At 37.5% G+C, this 15,939-nt stretch overlaps 1 protein-coding gene across 3 annotated transcripts in view; it reads right to left on the bottom strand.

The window, feature by feature from the left end:
• The window catches only part of LOC120329927 (uncharacterized), a 79,745-nt gene that overhangs the window by 49,294 nt on the left and 14,512 nt on the right, over positions 1 to 15,939 (bottom strand). For all 3 annotated transcript variants that reach the window (XM_039396722.2, XM_078118569.1, XM_039396723.2), the window contains exons 14-20: positions 15,613 to 15,721; positions 4,049 to 4,910; positions 3,507 to 3,624; positions 2,346 to 2,501; positions 1,860 to 1,951; positions 1,111 to 1,243; positions 238 to 335 (exon numbers count right to left, since the gene is read on the bottom strand). In XM_039396722.2, coding sequence (XP_039252656.2) covers positions 238 to 335; positions 1,111 to 1,243; positions 1,860 to 1,951; positions 2,346 to 2,501; positions 3,507 to 3,624; positions 4,049 to 4,910; positions 15,613 to 15,721 — 1,568 coding nt within the window. The remainder of the gene's footprint in view (positions 1 to 237; positions 336 to 1,110; positions 1,244 to 1,859; positions 1,952 to 2,345; positions 2,502 to 3,506; positions 3,625 to 4,048; positions 4,911 to 15,612; positions 15,722 to 15,939) is intronic.

Here is a 15,939-nt window from a genome sequence, read left to right as displayed (position 1 = left end):
GGCCATAATTTTCCCTATTTTAATTCTATTATGAGTTATGACTGTCTGTTTTAGCCAAGTGAAAATACCCCCTGCCCATAGGATTAAGTCCCTTTACACAACTTGATGTAAAGTAGCCGAACAAAATTAGTTTCCTTCATATTGGTACACACACTCCTGGAGTACCAGACAGTGGATCCTGCAGCCATGAAGCATGAAAAACCTTATCAAAACAAAATTATATAATCCAGCACAAACCTCACAAAGCTTGGCGACCTCACAGGCGACTGACCAAGATTCTCAAACAATGCTTTTGCTCCTTGGATTTTGCCGGAAACTTTTTCATCAAATATTTCCTGAGAATGAAAGGTAAAGAACTAATTATGTAAGATGCTGTTGCAATGAAGTGACTGATAGTGTCGCGTAGGGGTCCATAAGCATCAATTCTAGCCGAGTCATCCGAATCAAGCAGAGTCATACGTTAGAAAAAGTTACAAGTCATGGGTTATTTCCATTAAACACAACAACTCGAGCGAAATCATTAGCCAGGGATATTAGTCCAGTCCAGTCGAGCCAAGTTCATTCCACTCAAACCGAGTCATTCGAGTTCAATTGAGCCAAGCCGAGTCATTTGAGTTCAATCAAGTCGAGTTGAGTCATTCGATTCTAGTCGAGTCAATCACCAATCTCACTGGTGGTAAGTTGCATCCGAGTTATTTTATTCAACTTGGTGACTAATATGAGATAGAATTTTTTATTCTGGGGAAATATAAATAGCCAGTTATTCACTGCAGATGCATCAACTTGATGGTGGAGGAAGCCGAGACCAATCAGCAGTTACGTGAACCACCCTACGCGACGAGGGATCCATGATTTTTCTCCACAGAATTGTAATCGGAAAATCAAGCCACTCAGGGAAACCAGGGGATTTTATGTGAGAGAGGATTGTTGTACTTCTCGTCAACTTAGAGTGGGGCACATGAAAGTTAGTTGGTCAGTTACGGTCAAAAACAAATAACTGGCTAACTAATCCCACGTCCCAGTGGTTTGCCATATGGCTTGGCATTATTATGGAGTTTCGTCTCCCTTAGTACTTATAAAAAATGCTATCCTATTCTTTCTGCCACTCACCTGTATTTCTTTTGGTTCTTCTTCAAGTTTCAGATCACTTCCTGATGTTGAACGAATGCTTTCACGTTTTGGTGATGATGTAACAGATGATCTTTGACTTCGTGGGGTCAAAGGTGAAGCAGACTTCTCTGATCTTAAAAATAATTAATACTTTTGTAATACCAGCTCACCCTTCCACAATTTAACATAAAAAGTTATAAAACCAATTTCAAACGAAATATTAAAATTTTCCTTGAGCTATTTTTTGGCTAAAACATCCAAACTTGGGTTTTAGTTTGGTTGTGGCAGCATCAGGCAAGCCAGAATGAATTACCCAACGGGCCGGATTTGGCCCGCGGGCCGTAGTTTGCCCATGTCAGACTTATAAGGGTCGTGTTTGAGACTAAGGTGGAAAATGATTTATAAAGATTGTAACGTATTTTATTTTGTGTCAGACCTATTTTTAAACAGTGAATGTGCATTCACTCACAAGAGACTTAGCTCTGAGCAAAGTTATTTTCACACTGGAATTATACAAAATTATGGTGATGCTTTATGCACACTCACTCAGTAGAAAATAAGACTCATCTTTGAGCATACACTCACTTAGTAAAGAATAAGACACATCTCTGAGCATACACTCACTCAGTAGAAAACAAGACTCATCTCTGGGCAAAGTTACGGGCAACCTTTGAGCTTTGTTTGAAGTGCTGGCACTATTTTTCACAAGCAGATAAAGTCAATATATGAAAGAACGAATCATAGCTTACTTTCCATGTCCGTTTGTATCACTGGCATCACTGAGTCCATTTTCTTTGGCTTTCTGTTCCCAGGCAGCCATAGTGCTGCTCAGTTTCTTAGGCTGAAATAACAATACATGATGAAAACAGGGATGGCACGGTGGTGTGGCGCATCGTACTAAGCGTTAGGAATCTGCTCGCTACTGCACCTCTGATTACTCTGTGTGGGTTTGTAGGTTCGAATCCTATGCGTAGATAGTTATGTACCAGAGGATTGCTGGACTCCTCGCCAACGTAGGGTGGTTCACGTAAACGCCAGTCGGTTATGGCTTCCACCACTATCGAGTTCATGCGTCTGAAAATAATTAACTGGCTAACTAATCCCACACCCGACATGGTCTGGTAACCGGCCGTGAGGCCGTGTTTTGCCATATTATCAATCTGTCTTATCGCCTATCGGCTTTCCTATTGTCTTACAAATAAAATGTGCTGTTCAAAACATTTCAGCCAACATACCTGTTTAACAGGTGAGGTCACAGTCTTCAGCTTTGGCTCAGCAGCAGCTTTCTTCTCCCATAGTTTCAGCATATCTTTGGCTTTCGATGCCGTGCGTTGGACTCCAACTGAGTCGGAGCGAGGTTTGGATTTCTGCTTTTTTTTGCCCTGGGTGGACTGAAAGGACAAGTGGACAATCAATAAGGTTGGATTGGTTCAACATAGTGTAATGTACCACTATAATTCTATGTGGTGGTGTATAATTATGTGTGAGAGGATTGGTGGACTCCTCACCGCTGTATGTCTACTGATAGCTGTTGTGACCGCTCACATAACCGCTGGTCGGTTACGTCTTGATGCACCATCAAGTCCATGTATCTGAAACAAATACCTGGCTAACTAATCATATACCGGTGCTCCCGAAGTATGCGAACCAAGATGGCGGACATCGGAACGTAACATGGGTAACAGGTTAGGGTTAGGCCATAATTTTTTTCCAATTTTCCTTATTTTAGTCCTATTATCAGTTCGAAGACTAGCCAAGAGCCTCCCGTAGTATTTATACCTAAAATTATGGCCTAACCCTAACCTAGTACACATATTACATTCCGATGTCCGCCATCTTGGTTCGCATACTTCGGGAGCCCCCATATACCTATCCTGGACTGATAACAGGCATGGGGCGCGGTATGCCATATGATTAAGCTGTCTTATCGGCTTTCATCTCCCCTGGGATAAATATGTAAATCCTGGTTAAATCTAACTTCCACAGAGATAAGTCTCCTTTACTCCTGAGTGAGTGTAATATACCGCAACAAATCTATATAGTTTCAGTAACTCTCGACATTTCAGTTGTTGCCTGTTACTTTCATCCAAGAATACTCTTCTCCAGAAGTGCAATATTAAAGTTTCCGGCGCTCCAGTAGTATGTGTACTAATATGGAGGTAACAAATTTCGTTCACATACTTCAAATCAAGTTGTAAAAGGACTGAAACCTATGGGCAGAGGGGATATTCAGTTGGCTAACACAGATAGTCCCCGAACTCGTAATAGAACGAAAATAAGGAAAATCGGAATAAAATTAGGACACCACCCTAACCTGGTACACATACTACAACCATACCATATTTTCAACTCTTGTGCACAGATCAGGAATCAATACCTATACAATAAATACTTACAGCATCAGAATCCACTCCGAGCCAATCAAGATCGATATCCGATGCATCGCTGGAGGCGTCCGATAAGATATACGCAGAATCGTCAGAATCAGAATCATCCAACCATGAATCTTGCCGTCTAGAATAGAAATATTTAAAAAATAAAAATTTGCAGTTTGGAAATAGTGAAAGCGAATGACCATAGAGTTTATGTTCAGCTGACATGGGCAAACTATGACCTGAGGGCCAAATTTGGCCCACTGAGTAATTACGAGTGGCCCGCTTGATGCTCCCACAATCAAACTCAAACCGAATTTTGATGTTTTAGCTGAAAAAATAGCTCAAGGAATTAGTTGACATTGCAATTAAATATTGGCACACGACTTATTGTTTTCCACAATTGCTTCCGTAACACTGTAAATATTGTACATAAACTGTTTACAACATACTTGCATGGCTTAGTCTTGTCTAGGTGGGCAAATTATTTGCCTATGTTTCGATTTGGCTGGGAGTGCCGATGCTCAGCCATGGTCTGCGTAAAATCAGCATGTAAAAATACTGACCTGGTAAGAACTTTTTTTCTGAAATCCATATCGTTGGACTTTGTTGGTGATGGACTTCTCACAGGTGAAGTTGCAGATTCAGAAGATTTTGGCGAGGCTTTAGTCTCTGTAGATTGATCAGGAAACACAAAAAAGGAATCGGCTGTTTTTTCTGAAGATTTTTTGCGAGTTTTTGTCGGAGATTCTGCGGTTTTGTCCAGAGATTTCGTTTTTACAGATTTCACAGGAGATGTTGGAGTTACAGAAGATTGTGTTTTGACCGGTGAAGGGAGTGATTTCAAAGGTGATATGGCGGTAGGAGTCTTCTTAGCTGGTGACAAGGGAGTGGTGGCAGGAGTCTTTTTTGGTGACAAGGGAGTGGTGGTAGGAGTCTTATTTGGTGAGAGGGGAGTGGTGCTGGGAGTCTTTTTTGGTGATAAGGGAGTGGTGGTAGGAGTTTTGTTCGGTGAGACAAGTGTAGAAGTTTCAATCACAACCGGTGTGATGGTGGGAGCCTCCTTTAGCGAGACAGGAGTCTCCGAAAAAGAAACGTAATCTTTGACAGGTGATTGAGGTGTTCTAGATGATCTAGTCTTAGTGGGGGACTTTGGTGGTGAAATGAGTTCCTCTGGTGTGGAGGAGCTTGATGATTGCTTGCTTCTTCTCGAAGATTTTCGTTGTTTTGCTTCAGGACTTGGTAGTGCTATAGCGACCTCTTGTGTTGAAGTTTTTGTAGTCTCCGAAACAGTTCTCCTCAAAGGAGATTTATCGTCATCTGCGATATACAAAACCTCCTGAATGTGTAATGATGTCGGTCGATCACCAGCGTTGTTCCCAGATTTCTTTTTCTTTCTGGAGTTTCGTTTCTTATTGTTTGTTAAATCTGTAAAACATACAAATAAGGATTAGAAGAATAGCAAAAACCACAAAGTAGGGGTTTCCAAACTATTTTCGATGATTGACTTTTATAGCAAATTGGGAAGGAAATTGACTTCATTAACATTGAAATACGACAAGGAAAAGCTTCTGGCTTCCCATCTTACCTTTTTTATTTTATTTTAACATTCTGCATGAACTTACAATAAGGTAAAAAATATAAACCATTGGTTCTCAAACTTTTCAAGTCGCGCCTCCCTTTTAAAATTTCGGATACAATTTAGCATCTAGAGTTGAGAAATAACAAACTCTTTTATCTCTCTATCCTCTAAGGAGAAGTTTTATAATTCATGCCAATATATTCAGTTTAATACATGAGATTGTTTCTGTTCGTATCATACTAGTTATTGAAGACGCACTTGCATCTAGAGTTCCAGAATTAACACATTTTCTTTCTCTGTGTAATGACTTTGCTAATTTATCCTTGCAAAATGAAACACCACTGGCAAAGATATCTCTAACGTCAATAACCTAAACTCAACTTCCGCTAAATTTACCTTCATTTGACTTAAGTTACGTCATAGATCATGATAGTTTTGATTTGCCAAATGAATTACGCTTGCAATTGATTACCTGGACCTTAAGCAATTGATCACTAGAATAATGGACACGATTACATCATGGTGTTGGGATTAACGATGCCGCCATACCCCGATTACACATCTCACGTTAAAGCCCTACGCTTTACACTAAGGGTGGGAAATTACTTTCCTGAGTGGGCCAATTATATAGACTTGGTTACTGGGCCGGAGTCTCCAAACTCAATATGGAAAATTATGAATAAAAAAGCATACATCAGCTAATCCAACAAGTCTTTCTGTTGGACTAACGTTTATATAATAATAAGGAGCACGATGTAACAATTAGGGTCATTATGAAGTTATTTTCGTCGATATTTTAAACGGAAATTTCCATAAAAACAATAGTCATAATTTCAGCAGACACTAGTGGGCCACATGAAACTTATCCGGCGGGCCGTATTTTGCCCACCCCTGCTTTACATCAAACCCAGGGTCATCAAATCTGAAAAATTAGCCTTTCAGAAAATTGTGGCTGGTCACATATCAGCAATTTCTTGGTCACAGCCACATTCAAAGTGGAAGCCTAAAATGCCTGTGCTTGTTTCACCCCGTCAGGGATGCTCATATGTAAACGTTTTGATATTCTATCTTTGGGTATCATGCATACTGAATGTCTTACACCAGGGATTCGCAACATTTTTTGTCAGTGGGCCATATAACCAACTTCAGATATCTAGCTGTGCCACATAAAAAATTTATTTTTTTCATGCACACAACGAATTAAAGAATGTTCCTGATGCAAAATTTGATTTATTAAATATTTCATTGAGACATTTGAAATTTTAAAGTCACCGGACAAAACGGAGAAAGATTTATTGCAAAAAATGATTATGTACTTTTACCCATGCCAGGCTGTGGACTGCGGGCTGCCTGTTGCACACCTGTTTTGAATGAAACAGCCACACGCCTGAATATATACCGAATTTCATATCGCTAAATGAACAAAGCATATAAAATGAATTGGATCTGATTTAAACTTGGAATCGCCTCAAATTAGCTAACTCTGCTGTGTTACTCTCGGCCTGACATGGCCAAACTATGGCTCGAGGGCCAAATCCGGCCCGTGCGATAATTCAATCTGGCCCGCCTGATGCTGCCACAACCAAACTAAAAACAAATTTTGATGTTTAAGCCTCATGGAATTTGTTGAGATTGTGATTGAATGTAGTTTGGGCACAAGGTTTATTTATTGTTTTCCGAATTGGCTTTAATAACACTGCTAATATTGCTCATAAAATGTACATAAATAACATATCCCGTCAGTCCAGGTAGCAAAATGTTTGGCCCTTGGTTCAAAAACCTTGCTCAACCCTGCTCTACACCATTTACCAACACCAAACTATTTTTCTATAATAGATCTGCTTCTCACTATCCATGGTTCCAAGTGGGCAACCCTTCAACATCAAAGTACACCGGATTCATAAACAGGGTGGGTGAACAGTGAGTAATGAATATCTAGCCTGGGCCATACAAAGATAATAATTCTTGATTGAGCAAAAATTGGAAAAAAAAATCTGTTTTGGCAGGAAAAAAAAGTGGCTGAATAAGTTATATTTTAAAGTTTGGGGTATACAATATTCCTATAATTTTTGTCAGGTCATGCTCGATTGAGCAAAAGTAATGAAATAAGTTCTGTTTTGGCAGGAAACGAGATTGAAGGTAGAATGGGATTGTTTTTGTTCATATTATGTTTGGGCCATACATTAGTGATGAAATTTGCTGTCAGGTCATGCTTGATCAAGCAATACCAATTGAATAATTCTGGAGTGTTGGGCAGGAAAGTGAGAGGAAATGAACACAAATACAGGGCTAAACTGAAAAATAATTTACAGTATTTAAAAATCCTTTTTTGACAGAAGTTATTTTTACCTCAATGTTGCTAGAATTTCAGAAATTGCTGAAACACTCATTTATTTAAGACAAAAGGTTTACACCTTCCCTGATAACAATGCTCCAGGTAGGGCCTGGTGGGGTACACCTGAAGTATTTGAACCAAGATGGTGGACACCCGAATGTAGTATGTGTACCAAGTTAGAGTTAGCTCATAATTTCAGGTACAATTACTACGAGAGTCACTTTGCTAGTCCCCCAACTCGTAAGAGAACTAAAAAAAGGAAAATTGGAATAAAATTATGGCCTAACCTGGTACACATACTTCGGGAGTACCCTCGTTGTTCATGTAACCAGTCAATGTCCAAATTCAATATGGCCAATCAGTGATAACAAGCAGCTTGCTGATTACTGAGTACTCCCGTAGTGTGTGTACCAGGCCAGGGTTAAGCCATAATTTTATTCAGATTTTCCTTATTTTAGTTCTATTACGAGTTTGGGGACTGTCTGTGTTAGGAAAGTGAATATTCTCCTTCCCATAGGTTTAAGTCCTTTTATACAACTTGATGTAAAGTAGGCAAACAAAATTAGTTACCGGTACCTACATATTGGTACACATACTTCTGGAGTGTCCATTACTGAACCAATGGTGACTTCATTTATGACTGCAGTACATTTATTTAAAAAATTGAACAAATTCATGAATGATATAAGTCAATTGAGAATGACAATGAAAGAGGACTATAAACATTGATGACATCACAATCCATGTCATTAATTATTCATTATGACTCCACTGTAATCAATATAGAGAAAACAATCACTTAGAAATGATGTGTTTGAAATGTTGAACATTGAATAAAGAATGTCTGGATGTGTTGTTGAAAGACAGGCATATAGGAGTCAAGTTTTTTTTAGAAAATCAGCCAAAGCAAGGTCATGCATACCTACTCACTCAATGATTAAGGAGCGTAGATGTAGACGGCCACTTACATGCTAAACCTACACTTGTAAGTTTGTAACACTAAAATGCTCACTTTTTTTAATTTCGTTTTATCAGCATTCATTAACAAAACTAGACAGTTACCAAACCATGTCAAGCATGGAAATAGTCCATTTTTATTTTCAATTTTCAAGTTCTCGATATTTACGAACAATTTAGAAAAATTTACCTCTTAAAAAATTATCCTTATAGGGAATTGGAGTCTAAAAGTGCAATTAAAATGTACTCAATTTTTCGAAAACTATAAAAACAAATAATTTGGGCTGAATAGAACTGCACCACCTCATAACACTGACATCGTGCTTATGTAGGTGTGAGCTCATATGTAGTCCTATGAATAATGGTATATGAAAATACCTCAATCACCTCACAGAGTCATAGCCAGGAATTTTCAAAGGGGGGGGGTGGTTGTGGAATTTCTAATTGACATGTTAGACTGTCGCGGCTTCGGCTGGAAATCATGGATTATCAAGAGTCTTGAGGGTCTAAAACACGTTTCGAACTAACAAAATTGCTATGTAAGATACAGGAAGTTGGTTTTTTATATTTTAAATAGGGGGAGGGGGGAGTTCCAACCCTCAAATCCCCATTGGCTGGACCCATCGGCTCTGAACAAGGTTCTGTAAAAGCAGTCAGTGATACGTAAGGAGACACTGCCTTTGATATCTCTGAATAAAACTGACTGACAGATTGAGCAAACATGCTTATTCAGAGAATCCAATGTCTTTACTCAAAGTTTCTGGAGCTTTATGGTTTCTAAATAATACTAGCCGCACAAATGAAATCCAATCCTATTTATATCCTACACTGTCAACTCCACCAAATTGTACAAAGAAAAGATCTATCTTTCAAAACTATGTCTTTCCTAACAATTGTGTATTTACAAATGCTGTACGAATGCAACAAAAACAATTGAATTTAAATTAAAGATGTACCAATTCATCTTGGCAAAACTTTCCATCTTATATTCTGTACGTTTTAAACCTTATCTAAGATTTTGTTTGCTCTCCTGATTTCATAATCAGTTATTATTTATTTGTTTTTATTAATCATTTTATTGCCTGTTATGCTGATTATGGAGTCGAAATAAACTTATATCTCTACAAATGGTACTTCGGGTTGCTGATTTTTCTAAATTGCAAAACAAAACTCTAGAAGACATAACTTGAATTTCTTTCTTTCACATTCTTAACCTTTCTACTCTGCCATACACGGTGAAAACACCTTCAGTGAGATTGTAAGTCTAACAGCTGTCTGATAGGACTCCCATGGGGATCACCTTTCTCTCCTATACTAGAAGGCTGTTGAGAAAAATAGGAAAATATAATGGAATTCATAAGTACTTGCACATACTAGCTAGCAATTTGCAATAAATATTTTTCAGATATTTTTAATGTTAAATGTACAAATAATATTAAATCACAACTAAAATCAATTAACCAAATAATTTTGAAAATTTTTTCCCAAATCACAAAATATAAAATTTGGAAATTCATTTTAAGCATTAAAAGTTTCGATCGATAGGAGGGGAGTTCCCCCACAATCTATCATTGTATCTCTTTACATAACAGTGTTTGCTCACAATTTCATGCATGACTGATTTTGTCCATTTCATGGTAACCTTGCATTTGAGGAAATAAATTTGAGAAAGTATTCCAACAATGAGAGGGTCGTAATCCCCTTGTGACTTATCCGTTAATTAATTAAAAGTAGTCTGACATCAGACAAATTGATTAATGATCAATAAAGTTGGGGGAAGATTGGACAAATGTGCTACATCTTACTAGTCTTTCATTCAACTAAATGCAACATAATAAATCTATTCTATTTGATTCAAGAGTCTTGCTGCACACTTACACAAATATAGTTAGTGAGCAGCAAGATTCTTGAATGGAATAGAATAGTTATTTTCACTCTTGCTATAGCATCCTTGCGTTATACGGATCCATCTGCGCAAAGGCATAGAGAGCAAGGAAAGATAGTTAGTTTCACATAACCCTAACTGTTAGTTATGATAAAACTATTTGCTGCCTATTAAGCTGGACAACTGACTTCTGATTGCATCTTTATTTAAACATCTATCTCTGAAAAAGGCTCTAGACAAGAGTTCAACAATATGTAAGAACCTTATCCTATGATTAACAAGCTGTCTTACCAGCTTTCCTTTCCTCTAGAATATAAAAATCCTAAAATCAGTGAACCTCAACCTTTTTTTCAAAAAACCCAAATTTTTCAAATAATGAATTTTGTAAAATCTCTCGACCCAAGGATAAGCTAAATGGTACGTAGTACTTTTATTGCCACAAAATTGAATGACTAATATAAAGCAAATTGAGAAAAGTTTTCTTTTAATACCTTTTAGGTTTTTGTTAGACCCGTAGGTTGCAAAACACTGCCATAGATAGAAGGGCATACGTGGAATGCATTATTCATACTTAGAAGCATAACGTTAGAATTGACTCACGCTAACGGAGGCGACGAAACCTTATGACTCTGGTAAAATATGGATGCTGAGTCAGATCACACGCTGCTGCAAGTGACTAACAGCGCAGTGTTATGCTGAGGCTAACTTATAAATCTTATAATAATAAACAAAAAAGCAACGCTCAGATATAATAAACACAAACGTCGAATGCCAAATAGAAGTATTTCAATGACATAAAATAAAACAGTACTCCCGTAGTATGTGTGTCGGGTTAGGGTAAGGCCTTAGTACTTAGTACTATTCTGTTAGAGTTAGGCCATAATTTTATTTCGTTTTTCCTTATTTTAGTTCTATTACGAGTTCAGAGACTGTCTGTGTAAACCAGGTGAATATACCCCCTGCTCATAGGTTTCAGTTTTCCTTTACAAAACTTGATGTAAAGTAATGCGAACTAAATGAGATACCGCCATATTGGTACACAATACACATACTTCAGGAGCGCCAATAAAGCAGCAGAATTTTAGACAAAACATTGGGAGCTTATTGGACAATAAAAGCAATAGCCATCTAGCGACTTCTTCCAGCATCAGGTGGAAATTTGAAATTGTTTAGTCCATAAGTTACGAAAAAAAGGCGACGTTTCATAACAGCAACAATCAAGCAAAACGATTCTTATGTTGAATATGGATCCAATTTTATCAGGCAATGAATGATTGTAGTAACAATAACATATTTCATGAAAAAATACCTGAATAAAGTCAAAATATCAAATATGAAGTCCAGACACAAAAAATGTTTTAGATAGCCCACTACGCAACAAATTATATACCTAGCAAAGATTAAAATACTCTGGTTATGTGAAAGTAAACCTTATAATTCTTACAAACTTAGAATCTGTCTATACCTGTGCCATCTTAATCAATAACTGCAGTCAAATCAATACCTGGAATTAATATCACAACTATTTCAGCCAAATTTAATTTTCCATGAAGTCTATATAAAGATAATGAGGTGATGTCCTTGTAGCTTTAAATAGATGAACTAATGAAGCCAATTGAAATCTTATGATGTCAATAAGCAACCAAAAAACTTGAAATATGCTGATTTGCGTTTGAAATGCAAACAAACTATTCCCCTTCTCAAAAGTATGGGGGTTGGTAACCGACCCTACTAAACAAATTTCCAGTGATTTGAGTCATTCAAAAACAATCCAGCCTAGTTTTCACACATTCCACTCTTACATGACCTTGAATTTATTTATTCTAATGTATAACAACATCTATAATTAGTTTATTCCGCGGATTATTTTTGCTAGGTATAAGGGGCAACAATATCTGAAACTTGCCAAGGGCAGCAGAAAAGTTTGACACGTCCCTGCATACAAGTGGATGAAATATCAGGTCCTGTAACTGCAAAGTGGCGACGAATGACTCTAATTATAATCAATCATATTAGACAAAGAACACATAAAAGTCACAAACAGCGAGTTGAAATTTGGGAATGCAGGACAGCGGAAATCAAAAATATTTTTTCAATAAATTCAGAAATTAAATGAGACAATATTTCAATCATAACTGAACTATTCCTAAAGTAATATTCTAAATTATTAAAATCGAGAAATTAAAATGTCAGATATAATTAATAAAGAAGGTATTCTAATATCTTGGTCATCTCTGCTCTCGTGCAAACAAAACTCTTTCCATCGATTTACAAGCAACCTTGGGAATACTGAGAGCGCTAATAAACTGGTTCTACTTTGCCTCACACAACTATTGACGCCCGCAAAAGCACAACCACACGATATCTACGCGCTGTCAATCCAAGTCTCATATACAGGAAGTGACCTCATATCCTCTCGGCAACGTTTTGTGAGGTCAGATTTCAAAACATAATAACATGAAGGATTGTTGGAACGTATGGGGTATTGATATTTTATGAGACTCGCTCTGAACAAGGTATGGACAAGCATTCACTGGTAAGGAGCTACTATCTTCACATTTCCCTCTGAACAAGGCTCTAGACCAGGGGTGCACAACACGGGGCATACGCTCAAACGTGGCACGCGAACGATTTTGCAAAAAAAGGGTATTTATGATATACATTAAAATACCATGTTTATATCAAAATCAGCAGTTTTTCAGAACATTAAATTGTTTCAACAAATAGATATTCGTTATGATGTTGGGTTTAAGCTGTTGATGGGCGCCAGATGCTTTAAGTCACTTCTTTGCTACTGTTTCTTTTATTGGCCTTAGCTGCTGCCTTGGTTTCTTTCACATTCCCACAATTTAAATCATACTTGTTTGTTTTACGGAAGGCAATTTACAATACCAATCTGTGTGCGTGTGACAAGATTATTTTGAAAACTTTGGCACGTGTCCTCATTTGAGTTGTGCACCCCTGCTCTCTAGACAACATGCCACTGCTATGTAGGAAGCTGCAATGCCCACAACTTTTGAGAAATAAACCGCGCCGAATATGGAATGAAAAACCCAATTTTGAATGAATATTCCCTCTGAACAAGGCTCTGTACAAGAATTCAATGCTATGTAGGCATCTACCATGCTCATAACTTTTGAGATATAAACCGTACCAAATATGTACGGTAGATAATCAATTTTGAACAAATTTGGAATATTCCATTCATTATTGACATTGTTGTACCTTTCCTTAAAAGGTCACTGGGTTCATCCCACAACATTTTCACACTTGGAAGAAATTCTAGCGTGCAACAGACGCTTAAAAGCTAACAACAGTCCTGATCAAGGGAAGAGATAGAACTCTGACTGGCTTCCAACTGTGCCAAAGTATCCATAAAAGCTCTGATAACACAAAAACTGACCAAAACAGGAAATATCAAAGTCTGTATTGATTGGCTATGCTAGGTAGTAAACATCAACCAAATTTGAACTTTAACCTTAAGAGTTTGAAAAAAAAATCATGCGGTAACTTATTCAGAAGTGAAGGGGATTCACCATTGAGCAAAGTTGCAGGCCCATTGAAATGACAAGTGCTACTGAAACTATATACAATTCTGGTTGTGCAATACTCAGAAGTGAAGGAGACTCATCTATGAGAAAATTTATGGGCACTCACTCAGAGGTAAAGGAGACTCATCTCCAAGCAAAATCATGGGCACTCACTCAGAAGTAATGGAGACTCATCTCTGAGGAAAGTTATGGGCACTCACTCAGAAGTGAAGGAGACTTATCTCTGAGCAAAATCATGGGCACTCAATCAGAAGTAATGGAGACTCATCTCTGAGGAAAGTTACGGGCACTCACTCAGAAGTGAAGGAGACTTATCTCTGAGCAAAATCATGGGCACTCAATCAGAAGTAATGGAGACTCATCTCTGAGGAAAGTTACGGGCACTCACTCAGAAGTGAAGGAGACTTATCTCTGAGCAAAATTATGGGCAATCACTCAGAAGTAAAGAAGACTCATCTCTGAGTGAAGTTACGGGCACTCACTCAGAAGTAAAGGAGACTCATCTCTGAGAAAAGTTACGAGCCTTCACTCAGAAGTGAAGGAGATTCATCTCTGAGCAAAGTTAGGGCACTCACTCAGAAGTAAAGGAGACTCATCTTTGAGAAAAGTTACGGACGCTCACTTAGAAGTAAAGGAGACTCATCTCTGAGAAAAGTTACGGACACTCACTTTGAAGTAAAGGAGACTCATCTCCGAGAAAAGTTACGGACAATCACTTAGAAGTAAAGGAGACTCATCTCTTAGAAAGGTTACGGGCACTCACTGAAATACCAAGGGTTGCCAAAACTAGAGAATTATGATTGCACAATATGCAAAAGTAAATGCCAATTCACACCAGACCTGAAACATTTCAAATCAATCTGAAATTTTCTGCCAAATTTTAATTCTTGGATGTTTTAGTATCTAATTATTAAATATGCTTGAGGTCTGGAACTAATGTTCAGGTTCAGCACAGCAGACAATTTAAATAATTTCAACCAATCGCATTCCTTCTTATACCACGTTCAAAATATCATTATTACGTCACAGTATTGGCATGGCAGGTGTCTTCTTCCATCGTGACAGGGTTTACGTCATTAACAAGATTTTCTATTCAAAGCCAAATCATGGCGAATGCCAGAAATAAGTTTCTTGAAACTAGTAATCAATAAGAATATATAGAGAACAACAGTTAAGAAGATGTAATTTGCCAAGTTTTTAATTCTGGTATCGTTAGCAATTTTGCCCTTATTCTTTCTCATTGTTAGACCTGTATCAAGTACGGCCAATCTTGAGAATATATGATGCACAACCTATTTGAATTACTGGTCATCACTGCATATATAACGGCCTCAGTCCCAATGATAACTAAGGGCCATGTAAGGTTACCCCATACCTCTGTCACTAATCTCAACAAGCACAAGCTGTGCAAGTGTTAATGGTCGGCGTATTTATTCTATTCAGAAAAACTTAAATAAACAGTAAGGGAATAGGGATATATATGTATGTAATCTAAAACCTGATAGTACGATATAAAAGATTTAAATAATTTGGGGAAAGTTAAAACAATCTCCTCAGTCCACTTTAAACAGAGATTCATACAATTCATCAATAACTACTGTGTCACATGTAAATTATGCTCTTGTGCTCAATAGATAACGAAAATATGCAGACCGTTTTCCAAAATTCAACGGGAAAGTTCCTGAACACTTTGGGAAAGATAAATAATTTTTGGTTATTTTCCTTGTATTTTTATATGCTATCGATTAAAACTATGACTTTCCACATGATAGGTCGTGGTTTGCTTTCCTGTGAAAAATGAGACAAATAGCAAATTCTACCTTGATTCTCTTCTTCAATGAGTGGCTCAACCTTTGACCCCGACACGGAAGCCCGTTCAATTGTTTTGATTGGTTGAGAATGGATCTCCTCTGATAAGCGTCGCAGAACCTATTAAAAAATAGGTGAAATACATTTACAAAGTGGTGAATACCACACTGTTATTTTATATTATGTGTAATTTGGGGGAATAGTGGGGGGAACACAAACGGATGAGTATGTAAATGTTTTTTGATTACATAATTTAGGCATTAAAATGAACTGCAACTTTTCATATATTACCCCAGGGGTGTGATACTTTGTCGAGGCAATGGAATAGGTTATAATAA

This window comes from Styela clava, chromosome 12 (assembly GCF_964204865.1).
Source record: "Styela clava chromosome 12, kaStyClav1.hap1.2, whole genome shotgun sequence".
In the NCBI taxonomy this organism is placed as follows: domain Eukaryota; kingdom Metazoa; phylum Chordata; class Ascidiacea; order Stolidobranchia; family Styelidae; genus Styela; species Styela clava.
This window is presented reverse-complemented; position numbering and strand designations above follow the sequence as displayed.